We start from the raw sequence: 20441 nt of genomic DNA, 5'->3' as shown, positions 1-20441 counted from the left end.
CCGTGGAAACGCCACTGTCTGCGACAAACTTTGTTACTACGTCACACATGAGACCAATGTTTACATTTAGAGTCAATATATTCCTTCGCAGTGGGTTTGGATCTAATTATTAGACAGGTGCTTCCATTTATTTACAAACTCTAGCATTGCTCCATATTGAGGAACACGTCTGAAGGATGAGATTATGGACAATTATTTTTCGCGCACTGTTATACCTAAAAGCAAATGAATGCGGTTGGCTGTGGATGCTTTTTTTTTTTTTCTACAAAAGTGGTGGTGTAGACGTAATTATATTTTCAGGATGAGGGCAGGATCCTTAGTTTAAAACAAAAACCCTGCTAGGTGTAGAGAGGCCTTAGTCTTGACCTGAAAATATAGATTACTAATTAGGGCTATCACAATGTAACACGATGAACACATGTTCAAATAAAAAAACAAACAAAAATCCAGAAGAAAACCTTGAGCCTTTTCCGCAAAGTATTCTGGACAAGCAAATATGCAAATTTGTTTGTAGTATTATCAAACTCAATATGGTAAATGGTGTTATATTTTTGTAAACTTAAGTATCATGCAGAATAGTAGCTATTGTAAATGTTTTTTTTTCCAGAACTTCTTTAGAAAGACAAAGACACTAAATCACAACCACACATTTTTCTGCTTTTCATAATAAATGGAAAATTTGGACGTGCATAGCCGTCAATGGCATAGCCTGACTTGGGTGACAGTTGAATGTCAATGCGCTGTAATGGTAAGTATATGGTCAAAAATCAAAGCCACACATGTTTTTCTGCCATTTAAAATGGATGGAAAATTTGGACGTTCATAGCCGTCAATGGCATAGCCTGACTTGGGTGCCAGTTGAATGTCAATGCGCTGTAATGGTAAGTGTATGGTTAAAAATCCCAGCCACACGTTTTTCTGCCATTTAAAATTAATGGAAAATTTGGACGTGCATAGCCATCCATGGCATGGACGTGCATGGCCTGCAAAAATGCCATATCCCAAAAACAATTTTGCGACATACAAAAAAAAAAAATGCCACATGGCAAAATCCATTTTGCCACACACCAAGAAAAATGGCCGATGGGAAAATGCATTATGCCACATACCAAAAAAAAAAAAAAAAAAACACATGCCAACATAAAATCCCACATGGCATAGCGACTGTAAATGTTGTCCCAGAACGTCTTTAGAAAGACAAAGAAAGACAGAAATCACAACCACACGTTTTTCTGCCTTAATGAATGGAAAATTTGGACGTTCATAGCCGTCAATGGCATAGCCTGACTTGGGTGACCATTGAATGTCAATGTGCTGTAAGGCTAAATGTATGGTAAAAAAATCACAGCCACACGTGTTTTTCTGCCGTTTATAATGAATGGAAAATTTGGACATGCATAGCCGTCGCTGGCAAGGATGTGCATGGCCTGTAAAAATGCCACATGCCAAAATCAATTTTGCTGCATACCAAAACAAATGCCACATGACATAGCTACTGTAAATGTTTTCCCAGAACCTCTTTAGAAAGACAGAAATATCAACCACACGATTGTCTGCCATTCATTATGAATGGAAAATTTGGATATTAATAGCCGTCAATGGCATAGCCTGACTTGGGTGCCAGTTAAATGTCAATGCGCTGTAATGGTAAGTGTATGGTCAAAAATCACAGCCACGCGTTTTTCTGCCAATTAAAATAAATGGAAAATTTGGACGTTCATAGCCGTCAATGGCATAGCCTTACTTGGGTGCCAGTTAAATGTCAATGTGTTGTAATGTAAAGTGTATGGTCAAAAATCACAACCATACGTTTTTCTGCCATTCAAAATGAATGGAAAATTTGGACGTTCATAGCCGTCAATGGCATGGACGTGCATACCCTGCAAAAATGCCTTATACCAAAAGCCATTTTGCCACATACCTATAAAAATGCACCACGGCAAAATGCATTTTGCCACATACCAAAAAAAAAAAATCCCACATGCCAAAAAAAAAAAAATGCCACATGGCAAAATCCATTTTGCCAAATACCAAAAAAATGCCATATGCCAAATCAATTTTGCCACATACCAAGAAAAATGCCACATGGCAAAATCCATTTTGCTACATACTCGAAAAAATGACACATGGCAAAATCCATTTTGCAGCATACGAAAAAAAAAATGCCACATGCCAAAAACACGCCACATACAAAAAAAAATGCCACATGCCAAAATCCATTTTGCCACATACCAAATACCAATGTTCGTTCTTGCTGTCTCTCCGAATTTGGCAGTATTTTGGATATTCTAAGTCAGACAACATACAGTATGCTGTCCACAAACTATGTAGACTTATCGTCCCTGAAAGTCAAGAAATACGACTAATTTGTCTTACTATCTCAACTTTATTTAAACTACAGCAGTAACAAGCAGCATGAACAACAGCGGGAAGGAACTCAGCAGGAGTGTCTTATGACTAAACGGGAAACATTTCATGGATATAATGGTTGCAGTGGAGAATCATTTAGCCAAAGATTTGCTACAATTTAGCACAGTTGAATAACCTAGATACAAACCTATGTGTTTTTTTTTTTTGTTAGTTTACTTTCTCAGTGTTGTATCGACCTCTGTTAAAAGGTTAACGATCACATTTCAAATGTAAAATTATCTATATTCAGCCTCTAAATCCAACCTATTTTATACAAGCCATTTAAATAAAAATCAGTAGTCGCTGATATAGACCAAAGAGAAATGTTTATATCGTGATACAAATTTCATTCATAGCCATAGCATCCACCTCTATTATTAAACAAGAATGAAAACCAATCGAATAACCGGTAAGATATGCTCAGTTTGTTTGGATTGAAAGAGAGGTGTTTATTTAACACTATGGATCATAGTTTTGTCTTGAGAGGATAAAACGGGATACCGTCCTGCTGCTGTATTCGGTCACCTGCTATTTTGGGTTGACTTGGACTGATGGCGCATTGCTGCATCAAGAGGGACTGCCTTTAAGGGAGCGATTCCTTTGTGCCGTTGGCCCGTGCGGAGATGACGCAAACTATTGTTTGGTTTAGTTGTCCGCCTCAATGTGGAAAAAGCAACGACTGCGCTGCATCCTCACTAGCATGAAGGGACTTCCTGCCTATAGTCTGTTCACAGAGACACCCTGCAGATGTTTGCTTCTTCACAGCCTCCGTCACGCAATTTGCTCATCATTCGGCATGTATGTGAAACATACGCCTAGACGAGTCTGCCAGCATTTTGTGAGGTGAAGATTAAAGCATATCAAGTAACACTTTGAAAAGGAGCCCTCAGACAGTGAAAAAAAAGATGCCTTGCAGATTCCATAAGGGGGACGAAAAGGGTCTTTTTGTAAGTGAGATAGAGGATCATTAGAGGATAGCGCGTCTGGTAAAAGAAGGTCTTTGTGCACTTGCGAGGAGATGTCTCAATGTGGCCCTTTGTCAGACGAGATGCTCTCAGGCTGAGGGGGTCTATTCTGATTCCTTATCCACCACTGTAGGCACAAATTATTGGACACTTTGGACATTTGGCGCTCTAGTCAGCCATGGTATGACGGTGTAGGTGGAAGACGTAGGACTGAATTACCGTGAACAACTAATTCACTCATCTATGAAAGGGCTAAAATTGAATGTCCTTAATTTCCTGCGGTGAAGGCGCCATCTTCCATTAAAATAAGTGAACCTTTAGCAGAGGGGTTGGGAACCATGGCTTGCGAGCCGGATCTGGCTGTTTTGATGTCTGCAGTTTCGTTATACTCCTTTGCGCATTGCGCGAAACGGAGACGGTCACGGTCATACGCTGGTGTTGTGCATTAATGAGCAGACGTGACTTTTGCAGCGTATGTTAACTTTTTCAATGCTCCGACAACGCTGCACTTCGCACTAGATATCATCAAATAGCAACCTAGATGTGCTACGTTAGATCCCCCCAAGTCCCATGCCATTAGCGTGAGCCCACATACTACATCCAGCGACTAGAAAGCCGGTTCGCTGAAATTTTAGTGGCAAACGTACATTGCGTTGTGTCTATCTACCGGTATCTATCTATCTATAAATCACATAGGCAACGCAGATGAGGCGGAGACACTGTTCAAGTGGGTTTGCAGTATTTTGCCATGCGCGTGTGCGTGAGATCAGGAAGTAAACGTTCCTTGTTTTCAGTTAAGTTTTCCACGTTGTCATCTAATTTTAGAAACCCTTTTGAGAATATGTCTACAAGCAGAAAAGACTAGCAGTAGCATACTTTTCAGCAGGACGTAAGGACATAAATGCTGCACCGTTTTTTTCTCGCGCTTTCGATAAGTCAACAGACGTGAGCTATTTATCTCAGTTCAGCGTGATTGCAGCGTGAATCTTTGCTGTACATATGTCCAAAACTGTGTCAATGTTTACACTTGGTACTGATGGGTATTTATTTTATGGGTTTGCACTTTGCACTTTACCAACTTAGCTGTATGAGCTGGATGGATGCTCCAAACAAAGTTTCGTTGTGCTTTCTTTGTAACAATGACAATAAATATTCTGAATCTGAATCTGCAAGGTTTGGACTATGAAAGGGACAACAAGAGGGAAGGATTTATTCAAGTTCTTCACTGAGTTTGCTAACGAAAAAAATCTACCGATTAATAAACTTGTTTCGGTGTGCACTGATGGTCCACTGTGCATAAGTTTCACAACACCTGCATGAAGCTTCACCTCACCAAGTATCAACCTGACTACAAAGCCATCAGCAAAACCATGCAGCACCAGAAGTCGCATTAACGGTAAGAAATTAGGGCTGTCAAACGATTAAAAGTTTTAATCGAGTTAATTACAGCTTAGAAATTGATTAATCGTAATTGAGTTAATTACAGCTTAGAAATTGATTAATCGTAATTAATCGCAATTCAAACCATCTATAAAATATGCCATATTTTTCTGCAGATTATTGTTTGAATGGAAAGAGAAGACACAAGATGGATATATACATTCAACATACGGTACATAAGTACTGTATTTGTTTATTATAACAATAAATCAACAAGGCATTAACATTATTAACATTCTGTTAAAGCGATCCACGGATAGAAAGACTAGTAGTTCTTAAAAGATAAATGTTATTACAAGTTATAGGAATTTTATATTAAAACACCTCTTAATGTTTTCGTTTTAATAAAAAAATTTAAATTTTCACAAAAAAAAAAAAAAAAAAAACTAATAGCTCGCCATTGTTGATGTCAATAATTACACAATGCTCATGGTGCTGAAACCCATAAAATCAGTCGCACCCAAGCGCCAGCAGAGGGCAACAAAACACCAGAAAACACAAGTAACAAGTGTACATGACACGGTGCTGTCATTTTAATCTGTTTGAGCGGGGCATGTGCGTTAAATGCATCAAATATTTTAACGTGATTAATTTAAAAAATTAATTACCGCCCGTTAACGCGATAATTTTGACAGCCCTATAAGAAATACTCATCATTGATTGGCAACAGCAAAACAATGTTATTCAAAAGATTTCAAAGACTTATTGTACTTTAAAAGTGTTGAAATTACATTTAATGCACATATTACTTGTATTTTTAGCTTTAAGCATATTGTATGGCTCTCATGGAATTACATTTAAAAATATGTGGTGTTAATGGCTCTCTCAGCCAAAAAGGTTCCCGACCCCTGCTCTAGCACTATGTGACTTCACTCATTGGCTGCCGTTGACGCCGATGGATGTCCAATCCATTTAACCTGGGAGGGACGTTTTGATAATTCGTCGCCAGCCTCTCAATTTTGAGGGACTGAAGTAGGGCTGCAGCTATCAAATATTTTAGTAATCGCGTAATCGACTGAAAATTCTATCGATTAATCGAGTAATCGGATAAAACATTTTTTGGGGGTAAAGAGCAATTATAAACATACATGAGAAAAAAAAGACATTTAATCCAATATTGAACCATTTTCAGTCAATCAATGTCTTTATTTTCGATGTACATTGTTAAAAACAGCCAACAATTGCATCTCAGATGTGACTAGAAAAAAAAAAAATCACTGCTTTCACTCAAAAAACTTTTAGATCTTATTAAAAAAAAAAAAAAACATATTTCTTACCTAAAAATGTAATCACGCTTGATAACACACATCACTTGAAAGCTATGTGTTTTTCCCATGTGCTTCAATTGAATTTCCATTTGTGTCAAGCTATTTTAAAGTTCTAGTTAAGTTTTAAATTAGCCTAAACTGTAAGTACTGATTGGATTTTGAGTTTTTGCAGTGTTCAAAATAAATGTATGATACCTGCTGTATTGGAGCACATTAGGGACCAGTGCTACTTGGTGTTTTATTCAGCAATGACTAATGAGCTAAAACTGACAGTTAGCTTTATTATGTTTTAATTTTACACCCTCATCACTCCACTGCGCTGTGTATTTACGGATTAAATAAAACCTGTATGTAAGACACGTTAGCCACGCATCGACAGTGGTCATAATCAATAGAAACCTAGCCCTCCGAAGGGCTAACATTACGTGAGCGAGTGACAGTAACGTTATATTTATTAGCGCCGAGAGGTCTACTGCTTAAAGATGGCGGCTGTTTACTAACGCTGCCCAGACGCGGCCGAGTCTGTCATTTCGCATCTATGAGACGTATCGGACACTACCTGCTACCACACTAGCATCATGCGGGTGTAGTTTTTAGCAACGTCGGCGTAGTTCATAGTGGCTGTCGGCTGCACTAAGGTTTTTTTGTTTTTTTTTTATTGCTTCTTCCTCTACGCACGTGACGTCAACGCGTTGTCCCGCATTAAAAGTAGTCCGGGCAAAACGTGATGCTTGGAGCTGGCAAAATTAAACGATTCCTCGAGGTGAATAAAATTACTCGGATCAGTTTCTAAACTCGAGTTACTCGAGTTGCTGGAGTATTCGTTTCAGCTCTAGACTGAAGTCTACTAGCTACAAACTCAATGAAATTTGCAGCAGAAGGATGAAAGACACATAATTCGACGTCTGGCATCATCAATCACACTGGAAGAGTTAATTGCAGACAGCTTTGTCAACGTTAGTCTTCATGTGTGCATTGTGTCTACAGTTTGATCAAGTCTCCATTTTGGTTTGCCTCTTCTATTTCTTATGATGGAGAAATGTAATTCTGACAAGACACAAAGGCGTTTGGTTGAACTTTCAAACAAGCTACGGCCTTGTCCTCTGCGTCTGGCGTAGGGACTTTTGAAGCCTTTGACCCCTGCTTTCTATGATCAGGGGCCTCACACAGATCGCGACAGTGACGGTGGGCGGCTAGGCTACTTAAACGGTCGGGCGAGCGTCTCTTTATCAAAGACACATGCTAGCCATTAATGTCTGCACATCTACTATGAGTCATTGGAGCACAGTTGCAGCAAAAACAGCAGCTGTGTCCACACACCACAATATACACAAACAACACCTTCACGACACAAAGGATTACCAAACATCTGTCTTTCATCAAGCGTATTTCCACCTAGTTGAATGCTTGTGATGGAACTGATATGCAATGTACGTTGTACTGCAAGTGAACAGATAAAACTGCCTGAGGTTTTTGCAATCATTACCATACATTAAATACAGTGCGATGGTGCCAACCCTGACTCAAGTGACAGTTGCCAACTCATAGACTTCACTATCAATTGACAGGAAACGGGGTAACGGGCCGTTCTGTAGGGGGCCTATTTTCACAAACTTAAAATTGAAATATTTTCAAAACTAAAGCCGCTAGCGACCTAAAACCAAAACAAGCACCTCCCTTATGCATATATGGGTCTCCATGAGCAACGGCATCAAAAAATTCAAAGTCGCTCCCTAGTAAAATCCCGATTCATTATTTTTTATATAAATATGACAAAATTTAAAATGGCTGTAAAATCCTCAGATTTTAAGCTACATGCACAAAAATCACCAAATGCAGAGATAATCACCTATATTTTCAGGATCAATAGCAATATTTAACATATATAAGCTTTTCCCAAAATAGCAAGCTTTTTTTTTTGTTTTTGTTTTTTTAGTTTAAGCAAGTTTTCAACAGCTAATAAATCACTACATTTTCACATTAGAAACTTAATACTTGAGGAAAGCATGCAGAATCGTCTTTAATTTTACTCAACAAAAGCAAAATTTGCATTTTTCTATATACAATCACAACTTATTTAGGTTGAATTCCAATGTGACTATTGCCTCAGCATGTCTTGCCGGCTATCTGGCCTTCGTTGTTTTTAAATTGAAATGTTACATAAAACAAAACATGTAAAAGCCGAATTGTTCTTGAATGGACATAGAAATGTCTAAATTACTAGTGTTTTACCAAAAACGGGCAGTTGGCCGAAAATTACCTGATTATTTGAATGTAAAGTTACGCTATTGTGTATAGATACAAAATCCAACGTGGCAGCCGTGATAAAACAAAGAGCTTTTTAAGTTGAAAATTCTTGTAAATAAATGTGTAAATCTCGGAATGTCTATAGATGTAAACATAAAACTTAAACAATCTAGATTCTTGTTTAAAAGCAAATAACCAGGAAGTTATCATTAATTTTATTTCAAGTTTAAGTTGCGCTATTTTTTCCCCATTCATTCTTTTTTTTTTTTTAAGTTTCAAAGTGCATGTATGGTGCTATTTTATAAAATAATTACCTAGAATCCTTGACCAAATCCCTCTCGAGACACTCCTTCCTGCTTGTATGCACGAAAACTTTTGTCCTATTTCCACCTAAATTCGGCGTTTGAACGCAGCGTATGTTTATCGCAGTGAAAGCCACCACGACGCTCTGCCTGGCCCGGCCCCCTACAGGAAGCCGTGGTGCAATGTCTGTAGAAGCTGTCTCGTCAACTGATAGTGAAGTCTATGGCTAATTCATCTTGCCTAACTTCTTTTAAAACACTACAGAAAATGTTTGAGTTTTACTTTAACAGTATAAAATTGTGTAGATGTGTAGACTTTTACCATTTGATTGAGTACCATCCTTAGTGGAGACACCAAGGATGACGTGTGTATTTTCTCCCAAAAATAAAAAATCATTACCGGTGAGCTTGCAAAGCTAGAATTTTTTTTTTTTTTAATCAGAAAAAAAAAAGACAAAATAGTTCCATCTCTCTGTTGTTTTAAGAACACAAAATGAGTTACAAGAAAGCATTCCGAAACGAGTCCAGAACGTGTCGTTATTTACCCAACCCTCGACATGGATAGTACATGAGTCTCCTTTGGGTAGTGAACTGAAATGAACTGAAATGTATTGTTAAAAAAGAACAAAGCATGAAATGACCCAGTTTCCCGAATGGTCGCTTACAGCTGCATGTTGTGTGTTTGTGTCGGCAGGGTGGGAAGAAGCACAGCGGTCCCTGCGGAGGAAGAGACTGCAGCGGAGGCTGCAAATGCTTTCCCGAGAAGGGTGCCAGGGTAAGTCCCTTACTGTTCCAAATAGCCGCATAAATAAAGCTCTTGGTTATCACACTGGACCACCAAATAAGGCTAAGACAACACACCGCGCGTGGTTTGACGGCTAAACTTGAAGACGCATCCTTCAAATTGGCTCACGTGCTGTTGCGTCAGGTGGCTTATCAGTTCTTGTCACTATAATCGCCATTGATATTACTCAAATGAAGTGTAAAACTCTAATACTAAACAAATGAAAATGGTTTACATGCTGTCTTCAAATAAAATACACAAAAGTTTAGCAATAGACTGAATCAACATGCTAAGGTTAACATGCTAATCACTACTTAAATGCCAACTATTACCTTGTAATGCTAATCACTAGCTAGCACGAATTCTAAGCACAAATAAAAAACATTTAGCATCTGCCTGACCAACTAACTAAATATACAAATTTTAAACATGTACTGTAACACAGCATTTATAGACGCGTATAAGCTGGGCTAGGCTAATGGCATGGAGCAGTAGCCATCTCTAATTGGTTTTGTGTATGAGATGTTAAACAGTAAGTAAATAAAATAGCTCTGTAAACATAAAGACAGAAAACCAATCTTAAATGGCTCATAAAAAGCCAGAACAACAATTTTGAAGATTTTCTCTAAGCCTAGGTTCATTGCGCAGGTCTTAATGCACAAATCCATTTTGTTTGTGTTTTTCTGCTGGGAAAAAAAAAACAACAACAAAAATCTTCGCTGATTTTTACTCTTCTCAAATACCAGAACAAAGTGCAATTTTTGGGTCAGGGATTTTTCATGCTTTTATTGTTTATTTTTAATGTTAATGTTACATTGTTTTTGATGAGAAATGAGCACTTACGTTTGCCTTTTTGAAGTTGCGTTTTGTACAAGACATTTTCAAAGAGCCATAAATAGCAAAGAGGGCGTGCTAAAGCTCATGATTTGATTTCGATGGGTAAAGTTTCGTCCAATCATCTCCCAAAAGTGGCAATAGCAACTAAATTCAGTGTATTTATTGATTGTGAAACGCGAACGCGTCATGTCCTTCAGCAGTATGCTCATGTCTGAAGGGGTAAAGTCCGATCTGGGCTACATTTTTCCAGAATGTGGCAGCGGTCTGAACTGTCAAGTCTCCCAAATCAGAATTCATGCAGCAATTACTTCAGCAAAACGCGAAAGCGGCAGGCAGAACGGCAGCGATGTTGCTGTGCACTAGCGTTAGCGCCTAGCTTGAACTCGGCTTTTCGGCAGGAGGCGGCTTGACCAAAGTCATAAACAAAATAAAATGAAGAAAAGCATCAGACTTATAATGCTCAATTTCTTTCTGTGTGCCAAATGAGCAATATTTCAGTATTGCTTACATGGCCAAGTCGGGGCAAACTGAGGCGCACACGTAAGGCTAATGTGCGTGCGTCATGCACACGCAGTGCGTGTATGCATTCAGTCCATCCAAACTTTGAATATAAGACTAAACAGGTATTATTAATGTTTATTATTTGTGTCCTCTTTTTGAAAATCAAAATATGATCACCCTGGAATGACATACAGCCAGCATGTGTAGTTATTTGTTCTGATGCTTCTGCGCATGTGTGCATGTGTAATAGTTGAACACGCTCAATAGACAAAGGCACGCCCAAAAAAACAGATATGACAAAAAAATTGGAATTGTGCATTAGCGTAACGGGTACATGCGGGTCCGTAGTGTGTGGTGCGTGGAAAACCTCCCTTCCGATGCCTTCAAGTGGGTGCGCTAGCAGCTAAAGCAGTGAGCTCGGGCTTTTGGCTTGGTGGTCAGCGCACTCGCCTGCCATGTGGACGCATCGTGTGACGAGAGGGACGAATCGCGTCGTACGGCGCGGTTCAATGCAAACACCGGTGACATTGGTGCCGTGACCCGGATCGGCAGCGAAGGTTTCGGGGAGTGAGTGTAACGGGTACATGCGGGTCCGTAGTGTCCGGTGCGTGGAAACCTCGCTCCTGATGCCTTCAAGTGGGTGCGCTGGCAGCCATAGCTGCTACCCCGGGCTTTTGGCTTGGTGGACAGCACACTCACCTGCCGTGTGGATGTGTCGTGCGGCGCGAGTACGAGTGCTAACCTGGACGAGGGGGATGGATCGCGTCGTGTGGTTCAATGTAAACACCGGTTACATTAAGACCTGCAGTATGAACCTAGCCAAAGTTATAATTGTAACGGTTCAAGAACTGTTTAAGCACCAGAAACAGTTTTTAAATTACCGATTTGTAACCGTTATTGAACCAAACAATACCCAATCCTACCCCCAATTCCGGGTCACAACAATCAATATGGAGAGTAAAATGTTGTTTTCTGCATTCCTCTAAAATTATCTCTGCCAGGCAAGTGGGTGGCCAAAGATTTACGAGCGTAGCATATTTACGCCTTGCTAAGGCCGTCTTTTGTCTCCCTCCCAGGGTTTCTGTCCATTTCCATCCTTGCCTGTATATTGTAAACGATCTTAAAATTTCAGTATTGTGTGTCTACAAGCCACCATTTAGCCTGTTAACGGGTATCATCGAGCATCACAGCTGAGTTAAGTCTTTGCCAAATCAAGCAGCTGCGGAGCATTTGGCAGACTCTCTCCGCCACGGAGATTTGGAAAAGGATGCATGTCGAAGATAAGAGCTGATGTGTACATCTGCGAGGAAACATCTTGTCTTATTCCCGAACTTAAGTACTTGGCAGACCGACAACGAGAACATGTCTTAGAAGGTTTGGAGCAAGCGAGGTCACTAAAATGGGAAAAACCTGAGTAAGAGTTTACGATTTTGTATTGATTGCAATTTGCTTGTTTGCTAATTATCACGAAACCTCATAAACAGCTCTTAAAAAATTCCAAATGGTCGGCAAATCCAACCAGCGATACAATGAAAAGCTCTTCTCACGCCTGGCGTGTTGTTATCACATTTTTACGGCGCGATGGAAATCCTTTTGACGCAGATAGCGGTCGAGTAAGCGTGAGGTGGCGGGAGATAAAAGCAATCTGCTGACCCTCTGGTTGCAATCTTTTGCATTACTCGGCGGTGGAATGCGGGACTTCCTCCCAGTGCCTTGCTTCACCTTTTTATGGGCTTTTCCTGTATCCTCCTCAGTTAGCGTGGAGGTCAAAGGCCACAGCTACTGGAAATTTGCTCTTGAAAATAGCCAGTCTACCCAAATTGCAGACCAGAATAATCATTAGCTTGCTAGAATTGGACTTTTCCAGAAGTTCAGACAGGTCCATCTGGTTCTTGAGCATACATTTTTCCTTTTGAACAGATGGAAATCTTCTCACATGTTTCACAAAGGTGTGGAAAGTAGGTGCACGATGTCTGATTTTAAAAGTTACAGACCCCAAGGGATCCGAACGTTATAAACCGATATGCACTGCACGTGTTTCAAGCAGCCTGTCGTCATTCATTTTGAGATGATTATCCCCGCGTGTTTAGTCTATGTCTGTCTCTAATGGCTTAAACTCTTGCATCAAGTTCCTCACACTTGTCTTAGTTTTTCATTTCTGCTCTTGGGTTCTCTTTTCTACTCAACACACTACTTCCCACCTGACTCTCTGCTTTTACAGCCATGAAATGTGTGAATTCCTTCCATCCTGTCTAGTCGAAAGCTCATGTCATTGTCAAACTCGCCACGAGACATTTTGTTGCTCTTAGCTTTATAAACAGAGAAAACTATGTCTAGAAGCAGGCATGTAAACAGCAGTAAATTAGGGCTGTCGCAAACCGTTTGTTTGGTAGTCAAGTAATCACCAGTGGGGTTTTTTTTTGGCAGCCCTTTTAATTTTTGTCTTAGTCGTATTTTAGTTTTTTTAAATGTGTCTAGTTTTAGTCAACGGAAACTCAGACAAATTTTGTCTAGTTTTTGTCGAAAATTCTCAATTTTTTTTCCCGTCTATAAATTTCAAACGTTTTAGTCCATTAATAAATAGAAGGTTTCCAACAATTTCGAATGAACATTGACAGACGAGCACATAATTGTAGAGTCTACAAGGACATCAATATCTTCATGATAATAATACACACTCAGCAGGAAAACAGCACATGATTTGGAATTAAATAAACTCACCTGGACGCCACGGACTATATGTAAAAAGCTTTCCAAGAGTTTAAGAAGACACTCACCGAGTCACAATGCTAAATGCTAACGTTATGCTAACCCTACAAGTTAGTTTAGTGTGTGATGATCAATCAGCACAGACCTATAAAGGCTAAAGCAACATGGCCAAGATAAGAAAACAAAACTTACCAAGCAGCACCTGACACGTGTTTCACAAAAGGAGCCTGGAATGGGCACAAGCTTAAGCCTGTGTGTGAGGCACCAGGGTCGGGGGGAGGCGCAGCACCTCACGAATGACACAATCAAAAACTGCATGCTAACTACATATATGATAAGAAAATATCACACATTGCGAACTATGGCAAACTTTCATCTCGTTCTTGTCTCGTCAGACGACGACTGGCATCCATTTATCATATTGGCCTGAGTATAAGACAGCCCTGATTATAAGACGACCCCCTCTTTTTCAAGACTCAAGTTTGAGAAAAAGACTTTTTGAACACCAGCTTAATTTTTATACAGAAAATAATTACAGTTCATCCGAAACAAATGATTGTAACAATATATTTGAGAGAAAAAGCATGTTATTTTGCCTCATTCAAATCTTAATATGTAAACATTTAAATATGTAAACTAAAGTGCAATCACATTCGTAAATGAATGGCTTCTGGTTTTTGAAATGTAACTAAACCAATCTATTGTGATAAAACAAGAAAATTGCAATAACTGCATTAACCATCAAAGTGAAGTCCAACTGTAACTGTAGTCTTGAAACAAATCTGAATAAGGAAAAACATTGCAATAAAGTAATGAAAACTGGTTAAACTTGATAGTATATATATATATAAGACGACCCCCTCTTTTTCATTCTTATTTCAATTAAAAAAACACAGTCTTATATTCGGGCCAATACGGTAGTTATGTTTTGGTCTCCCAAGACGTTTCTAGCCCATCATCGTGACATCATCGTCATGAAAAAGTTGTTCGCCTACGAATTATTTTGTTTATCGTCATTGTTGATGAAAACAACACTGCTAATCACCGATTATTTTCGCATTAAGTCAACTTAATTGGTTCATATAGTGCAAATTCCATGTAATTTACTGTTCTGTTTAGGGATGTCCCATCGCATATTTGAGTCCGAGTCACTTGATTTTGAGAATCTGCCGATACAGAATCCTGATGCGATACCGAAACAAACGTGTTGTTAAAAAAAAAGTATATTTTTAAACAAGAATAACGTAGAAAAATGCTTGTCTTTATTAAATGCTTCATTGAGTGAGTCCACTCAAATCCACCCACGCTTTGAGACTCACGCTGCTGAGAACAGCCTCTCACTTACATAATGAGTTGCCACAGCATACTACCGCTAGTGTTTAACAAGCTAAACAATGATTGACACTAGTGCTGCAACGATTAATCGATTAACTCGAATAATTCAACTAGAAAAACGCTTTGAATCATATTTTGTTGTTTCGAGTATTCGTTTAATTAGAGTGGTGTTGTAATTGTTGATTTTAAAAGTGTATTTAGTTTCATTTATTTGGGTGGATACACAATGAATATGAGATAACTCATTTAACATGGCTGAATCCAGCTGCTCGCTGTTAAGACCAACATACAATGTTGAGACAAGACAATGTTTTTTTAATCTATTCGTAATTTATCTTATAGGCATACCAGTATTTAGCTGTATTTTGTGGTAACATGTGTTTAAACGATGTGTTAAGAGTGTTGTGGGAAAAAACTAATAAACGTTAGCATTTAGAAGCATTTTAGCTAGCAGACTTTAATGGTAACGACAGTAATTAATTTTTTAAATTAATAACGTGAAAATATTTGACGCATTTAACGCATGCGCGGAATGACCCGCTCATGCATTGCCTCAGACAGATTAGAATGACTCCGTTTTTTGCACCTTGAGAGCTAAGGGGCAGAGAAATGCGAGTGGATACAGTCGTTCAAGGGACCGTGTCGTTTATTGGCATAAGCTTTGGCAACTCTAACTCTAACCCTCACCCTAACAAACATAACTATTGTGGCGAGTGACGTGGGGAAGAATGACAGGAGATTATCTTTTTTTAACACGCTTCATTGAACACAACGCAGAACATATATCATTTGCAGCCACCACTGACAGTCAGGGTTGCCCAACTTCCCATCATGCATTTGGGCGGAACAGTTAAGTCACTACAGTATCATTTAGTGAAAGCACAACAAAAATAATATTCCTATCTCTTAAAAAAATTATGTTCACAAAAAGAAAAGCACTCAATGCAAAGAGAACTGACATTCCCAATCAAAATAGCTATCCAAAATACACATAAAACTTACTCAAACTTTGGTCAAACTCTATTCAAACATTTTGTGTAGCTCAACAAATACACTAGATGGCAACATTTAGTCACAATATACAAACTATCAGAGGTCTCATATTTGTGAAGTCAACACTCAAATGAACATAAGGTACAATGAACCTAGAAACTACGGCGTCATTCGATGGGCAAAACGTAATTGAAAACTCGCCATTGACACCTTATGGTGTACTTCAATCACAACCTTACGTAGTTAAAGACACTGTGGAAGAACGGCAGGGAGCCCATGTGACGTCCCGCTCGGCGACGTCAACAATGGCGAGCTATTAGGTTATTTTTTGATTGAAAATTTTACAAATTTTATTAAAACGAAAACATTAAGAGGGGTTTTAATAATTACTATAACTTGTACTCACATTCATTTCTTGAGAACTAAAAGTCTTTCTATCCGTGGATCCCTTTAACAGAGAGAATGTTAATAATGTTAATGCCATCTTGTGGATTTATTATGATAAACAAATACAGTACCTATGTACAGTATGTTGAATGTATACATCCGTCTTATGTCTTATCTTTCCATTCCAACAATAATTTAGAAAAATATGGCATATTTTAGAGATGGTTTGAATTGCGATTCATCATGATTAATTAATTTTTAAGCTGTGATTAACTCAATTAAAAAATTTAATCATTTGACAGCACTAAAATACAATTTTTTTATATTAACTCAATTGCTCACTTCATGGTGATTGACGCCCATTCCATTTAAATTGGGAGGACTAACAGTGATCATTCACCGTCATGACAACAAAGCTCACAAAACTGCTTATATTGACGCAATGGCATAATGGAATTACAACACTTGAATAAAAAAAGTCATGGCAACAGTCAAAGCAGAAGAAAAAGCAACCTCTGTGCAAAGCCCGAAAGCATTTTAGCTCTTCAATGCCATCCTTTATGTTACTTATTTTAGACAATCTTCGCTTTTCAGACACAAAATGTCAATTTTCATATTGCTAAAGGAGACGGAGAACAGTGGCGTCTGTTTGCACGAGACTTTCCTAAAGAGCATCGTTGGATGCTATGCAGATTCTGTCTGTTCCATCCTGGGAAACACTGGCACAGCTGAAGCTGGGACAGGAAATGACATATCTTAGGAAGTAGAGCACAATGACAGACCACTGATTTTTTTTTTCTGTTATGGATGGCTTCTGTTTTTCTGGGAAAAGTTGGCCAGTGTATGTTTTTGCCTGTAGTGACTATAAATGGCTGGGATTTCCTTGTTCCATTACAACAGGCTTGTACTGACATTCTCTGTCTACCACCCGTAAATAGCATGTACTTCACTGTCAGCTTTAGGATGAGATAATGGTCTAACATGTTGACAGTGTTTTCACATATAAGATGTAAGTTCGGTCAAAGGGATCAAGAGGAGAGCTGTCCCAACTAGTCGACATAGTCGACGTGATCGATGACGTAAAAGCGTTGACGAGCACAAGCTTCCGTCGACGGTTAAGGAAGGGTTAAAAAAATATATGCGTGGAAAGTTGAGAATGTCGGACGCTCAGTGTGCAAGCGGGGAAAGCAGCACAAAACCAAAAAAGCGCACCGGAGCAGGCCAAAACATATTTCAATGAAACAAAGGAGGGTATACTGTTATGTCCTGTCTCTTCAATGCCATCTAATGCGCAGTCACCCAGTTGTAATTTTGGAAGACGACAGGAGACAACAAGCTGGCAGATCGTAAGTATAACTAACTAACTAACTAACTAACGACATGTTTTATTGAAGTTGCTAAGCCTGTCGTGATATTCAATGAGTCCATTTATCGCACGGTAAATAAAAAATGAGGGCGGTAATTTTCACGGCTGCGTTTTATCGCCGTGTGCATGCGTGTTGATGGCATATGAGACTCCAGTTCCTTTCACAGATGTTTATTGGTCATCAACACGCCATAGAATTCAAGTTCTGAAATACAAAATAAGGAAACACATCTATATTAAACACTGTAAATGTTAGCATTGCTACATTGAGGCTAATGGGGAAAAACGACAATGAACTAAGCACTTTAGACTTATAAAACATTGGCAGTGCTCTCCAAAACGCAAACTTGTGGCTAAAAGGTGACACTTCAAACACGAAAAATCGCTGGCTGGTTAACAGCATTTGAAAACGAAAGGAAAAAAAAAAATCAATTACTGACACCACATGCAATGACGAAAAGCGTTTTTTTGCGGAGTATAAAGCTTACGATTAGTGGTTTAGCGAACGTACTTCCGGTGAATATTTCAAAATAAAAGCACATCATTTTTGTCATATAAATAAAAATTTTAGTTATTTTAAGTTATTAAATTAATCGACAAATAGTCGGCTTACGAATCGGGAGAAAATTAGTCGTTTGGGACAGTTCTAATAAAAACCGGAATTTATAGTGCCAGAATATTTCAGAACAATTCAGAGCTTCCAAACGCATGACGTTTACTCAAGAGCATTTCTCATTAACCCTTTATAGGGCACTTATTTAACTCATTGGCTGCCATTGATGACGTTACATGTCCAGTTTTTTTTTTTGGACCGGGAATGTCCCTTCGCCTCCGTCATAATGAATTGGACGTCTAGCCCCGTCCATGGTACTCAAAGTCTCAGCCAGTCCTTACAGTTTAAATTAGTTAGATGTCTCTCATTTTCAGTGAAATGCAGTGGGTTCAATACTATAAAATTTTTAAGAAATCAACTTTAAAGTCTTATTAAGGCGATACATTTATAGTAATTTAGTTACATTTATAGTGAATTATAGTTAAAATGCCAGTATCAAAATTGTCAAAAAAATATTTTTGAGAGCATCAAAAATTCATATTATTTTAAAAAATAAATAAAGATTCAGTAATAATAAAAATAAATAATACATTCTGAAAAATGATTGGCTTAAGTGTGTTTTTTTAATGTGAATAATAATTGGTTTCGGTTTTCGGCCAAGAATTTTCATTTCAAATAAAAAAACTACAATTAGAAATAAGACCTGGCATCCATAGTCATGTAGGTCACACATGTATTCCAAATATTAATATTGTGGCCTATTGTACATTACTGAAAATGTGATGTCCATGTATGTGGTTCCAGGTATTTATAATTTTTTTGTAATGATCAAAAATAGTCATGATAAAAGTCCAATCTCAAGTAACCAAACCAAATGCAAGCGACTGTCTGCAGTACTTTGAACATACGTCCTGAAACACCACTCGTGGAAGACTTAAACCAAATGTGTCTCCATTTGAACAATGTCGCAATTCCGCATGAAAACGATGTAGTATTCATGCCAGGCCCTTTTGATTTACAGGGCGACAGAGAATGATGCACTTTGACCCCACCAAGCTCCCTCAGCCCGGAAAAAAATATGCCCGCCCACTCGAAGCAATGTCATTTTTCTTTTGTTCAAAAAGGCACAAAAATTGAAACGTTCAACATATTTAATTTAAAAATATTATTAAAACAGTACATTAAAGCCGATATTCTGCCATAGTAGCACCGCTGCGCACGCCCAATGTGACGTGCATGAGTGCTGACGTTAACAGCACGGTCTCACGCCGCAGGAGCCTTTGATATGCATGCGAGGAAGCCCTCCTCAACCCCCCACAATCAGATTCTTCCACTTTGGAGGCAGGATTCAGAATTTTTCGTCTTCGCTGAAATCATATGCACGCGAGGCGAGTCCGCTACTCAGTCATTGCGTCTTTGTGTCGCAGAGTCGCCATGTAAACTGCCCCTGAGTCTTTTGAGAGTTGAGTTCAATCCCGAAGCAAGCCCATCAAAATGTCTTGAACCGAGACCAGTCTCATGTGCACAACACTAGCCGAATAACAGTAGACGGGCATTCGAACATACAGTATGAACACAAACGCCAGTCATGGTAGATCCAACAACTAAAGTCCTGAGACCACTGTACAAGCAGTCTTCACACGTTATTAATGCCAAATCCCAACGCTGAAAATGTAATAGCTTCATTCATTCCCTTAAAATCACTCACGACAAGGCTTGGCAAAGAAAATGACCAACTGTTTGGCAACGATGGTGGAAGGCAATGTCTGGGAGTACAAAAACCTGTTGCTGTTGCAATGGATGGTTATTATTGGAGTTGGACCTACTCCATGCATGAATTGGACAGTAACAAGCTCTTCTTGTGTGATATGACAGGAAATTAAACAGATTGAACAACAGGTGGGGGATTGTAAACGGAGTTCTTTCGTCGCAATGTGGTCACTGAAGAAATTATGCTTGGTTAAAACTATTTTCTAGCGACCTGTCATACTGTCATTACACATTTGATTCTTTGAGACGAAACAGCAATTCTTGCATTGAAGAATAACACAGAATTTTTAAAGAAAAGTTGACCCCTCATTGGGAGGAACAATAAACAAGAATCAGGAGACATTTAGTCCAGACTGCTTATGACTCACTAAAAAATATCACAAGATCAGAGCACAGAGAAATTATTATTCTTATCTCTTGCTTTAAAAAATTCCAAACCGTATTTGGCACAGAGTTGTTCAGGCAGCTGTGTTTCTAATACGCAGTGAGTCACTTACTTCATGGTTGGCTTGAAATAATTTGTCAATATCGCATTTGTAAAACTGCCTAAATGAAACTTGACGTTTACCTCTTTC

General features: G+C 38.7%; 1 protein-coding gene across 2 annotated transcripts in view; it reads left to right on the top strand.

Annotated features, from left to right (window-relative positions):
* col4a2 (collagen, type IV, alpha 2) overlaps positions 1 to 20441 on the top strand; it is an 87556-nt gene that overhangs the window by 25230 nt on the left and 41885 nt on the right. For both annotated transcript variants that reach the window (XM_057852161.1, XM_057852160.1), the window contains exon 4: positions 9326 to 9406. In XM_057852161.1, the coding sequence (XP_057708144.1) occupies positions 9326 to 9406 (81 nt within the window). The remainder of the gene's footprint in view (positions 1 to 9325; positions 9407 to 20441) is intronic.

Source organism: Corythoichthys intestinalis, chromosome 12 (genome assembly GCF_030265065.1).
Source record: "Corythoichthys intestinalis isolate RoL2023-P3 chromosome 12, ASM3026506v1, whole genome shotgun sequence".
NCBI lineage: Eukaryota > Metazoa > Chordata > Actinopteri > Syngnathiformes > Syngnathidae > Corythoichthys > Corythoichthys intestinalis.
Note: the sequence above shows the minus strand (reverse complement) of the source record. Positions and strands in the feature narration are given on the sequence as shown.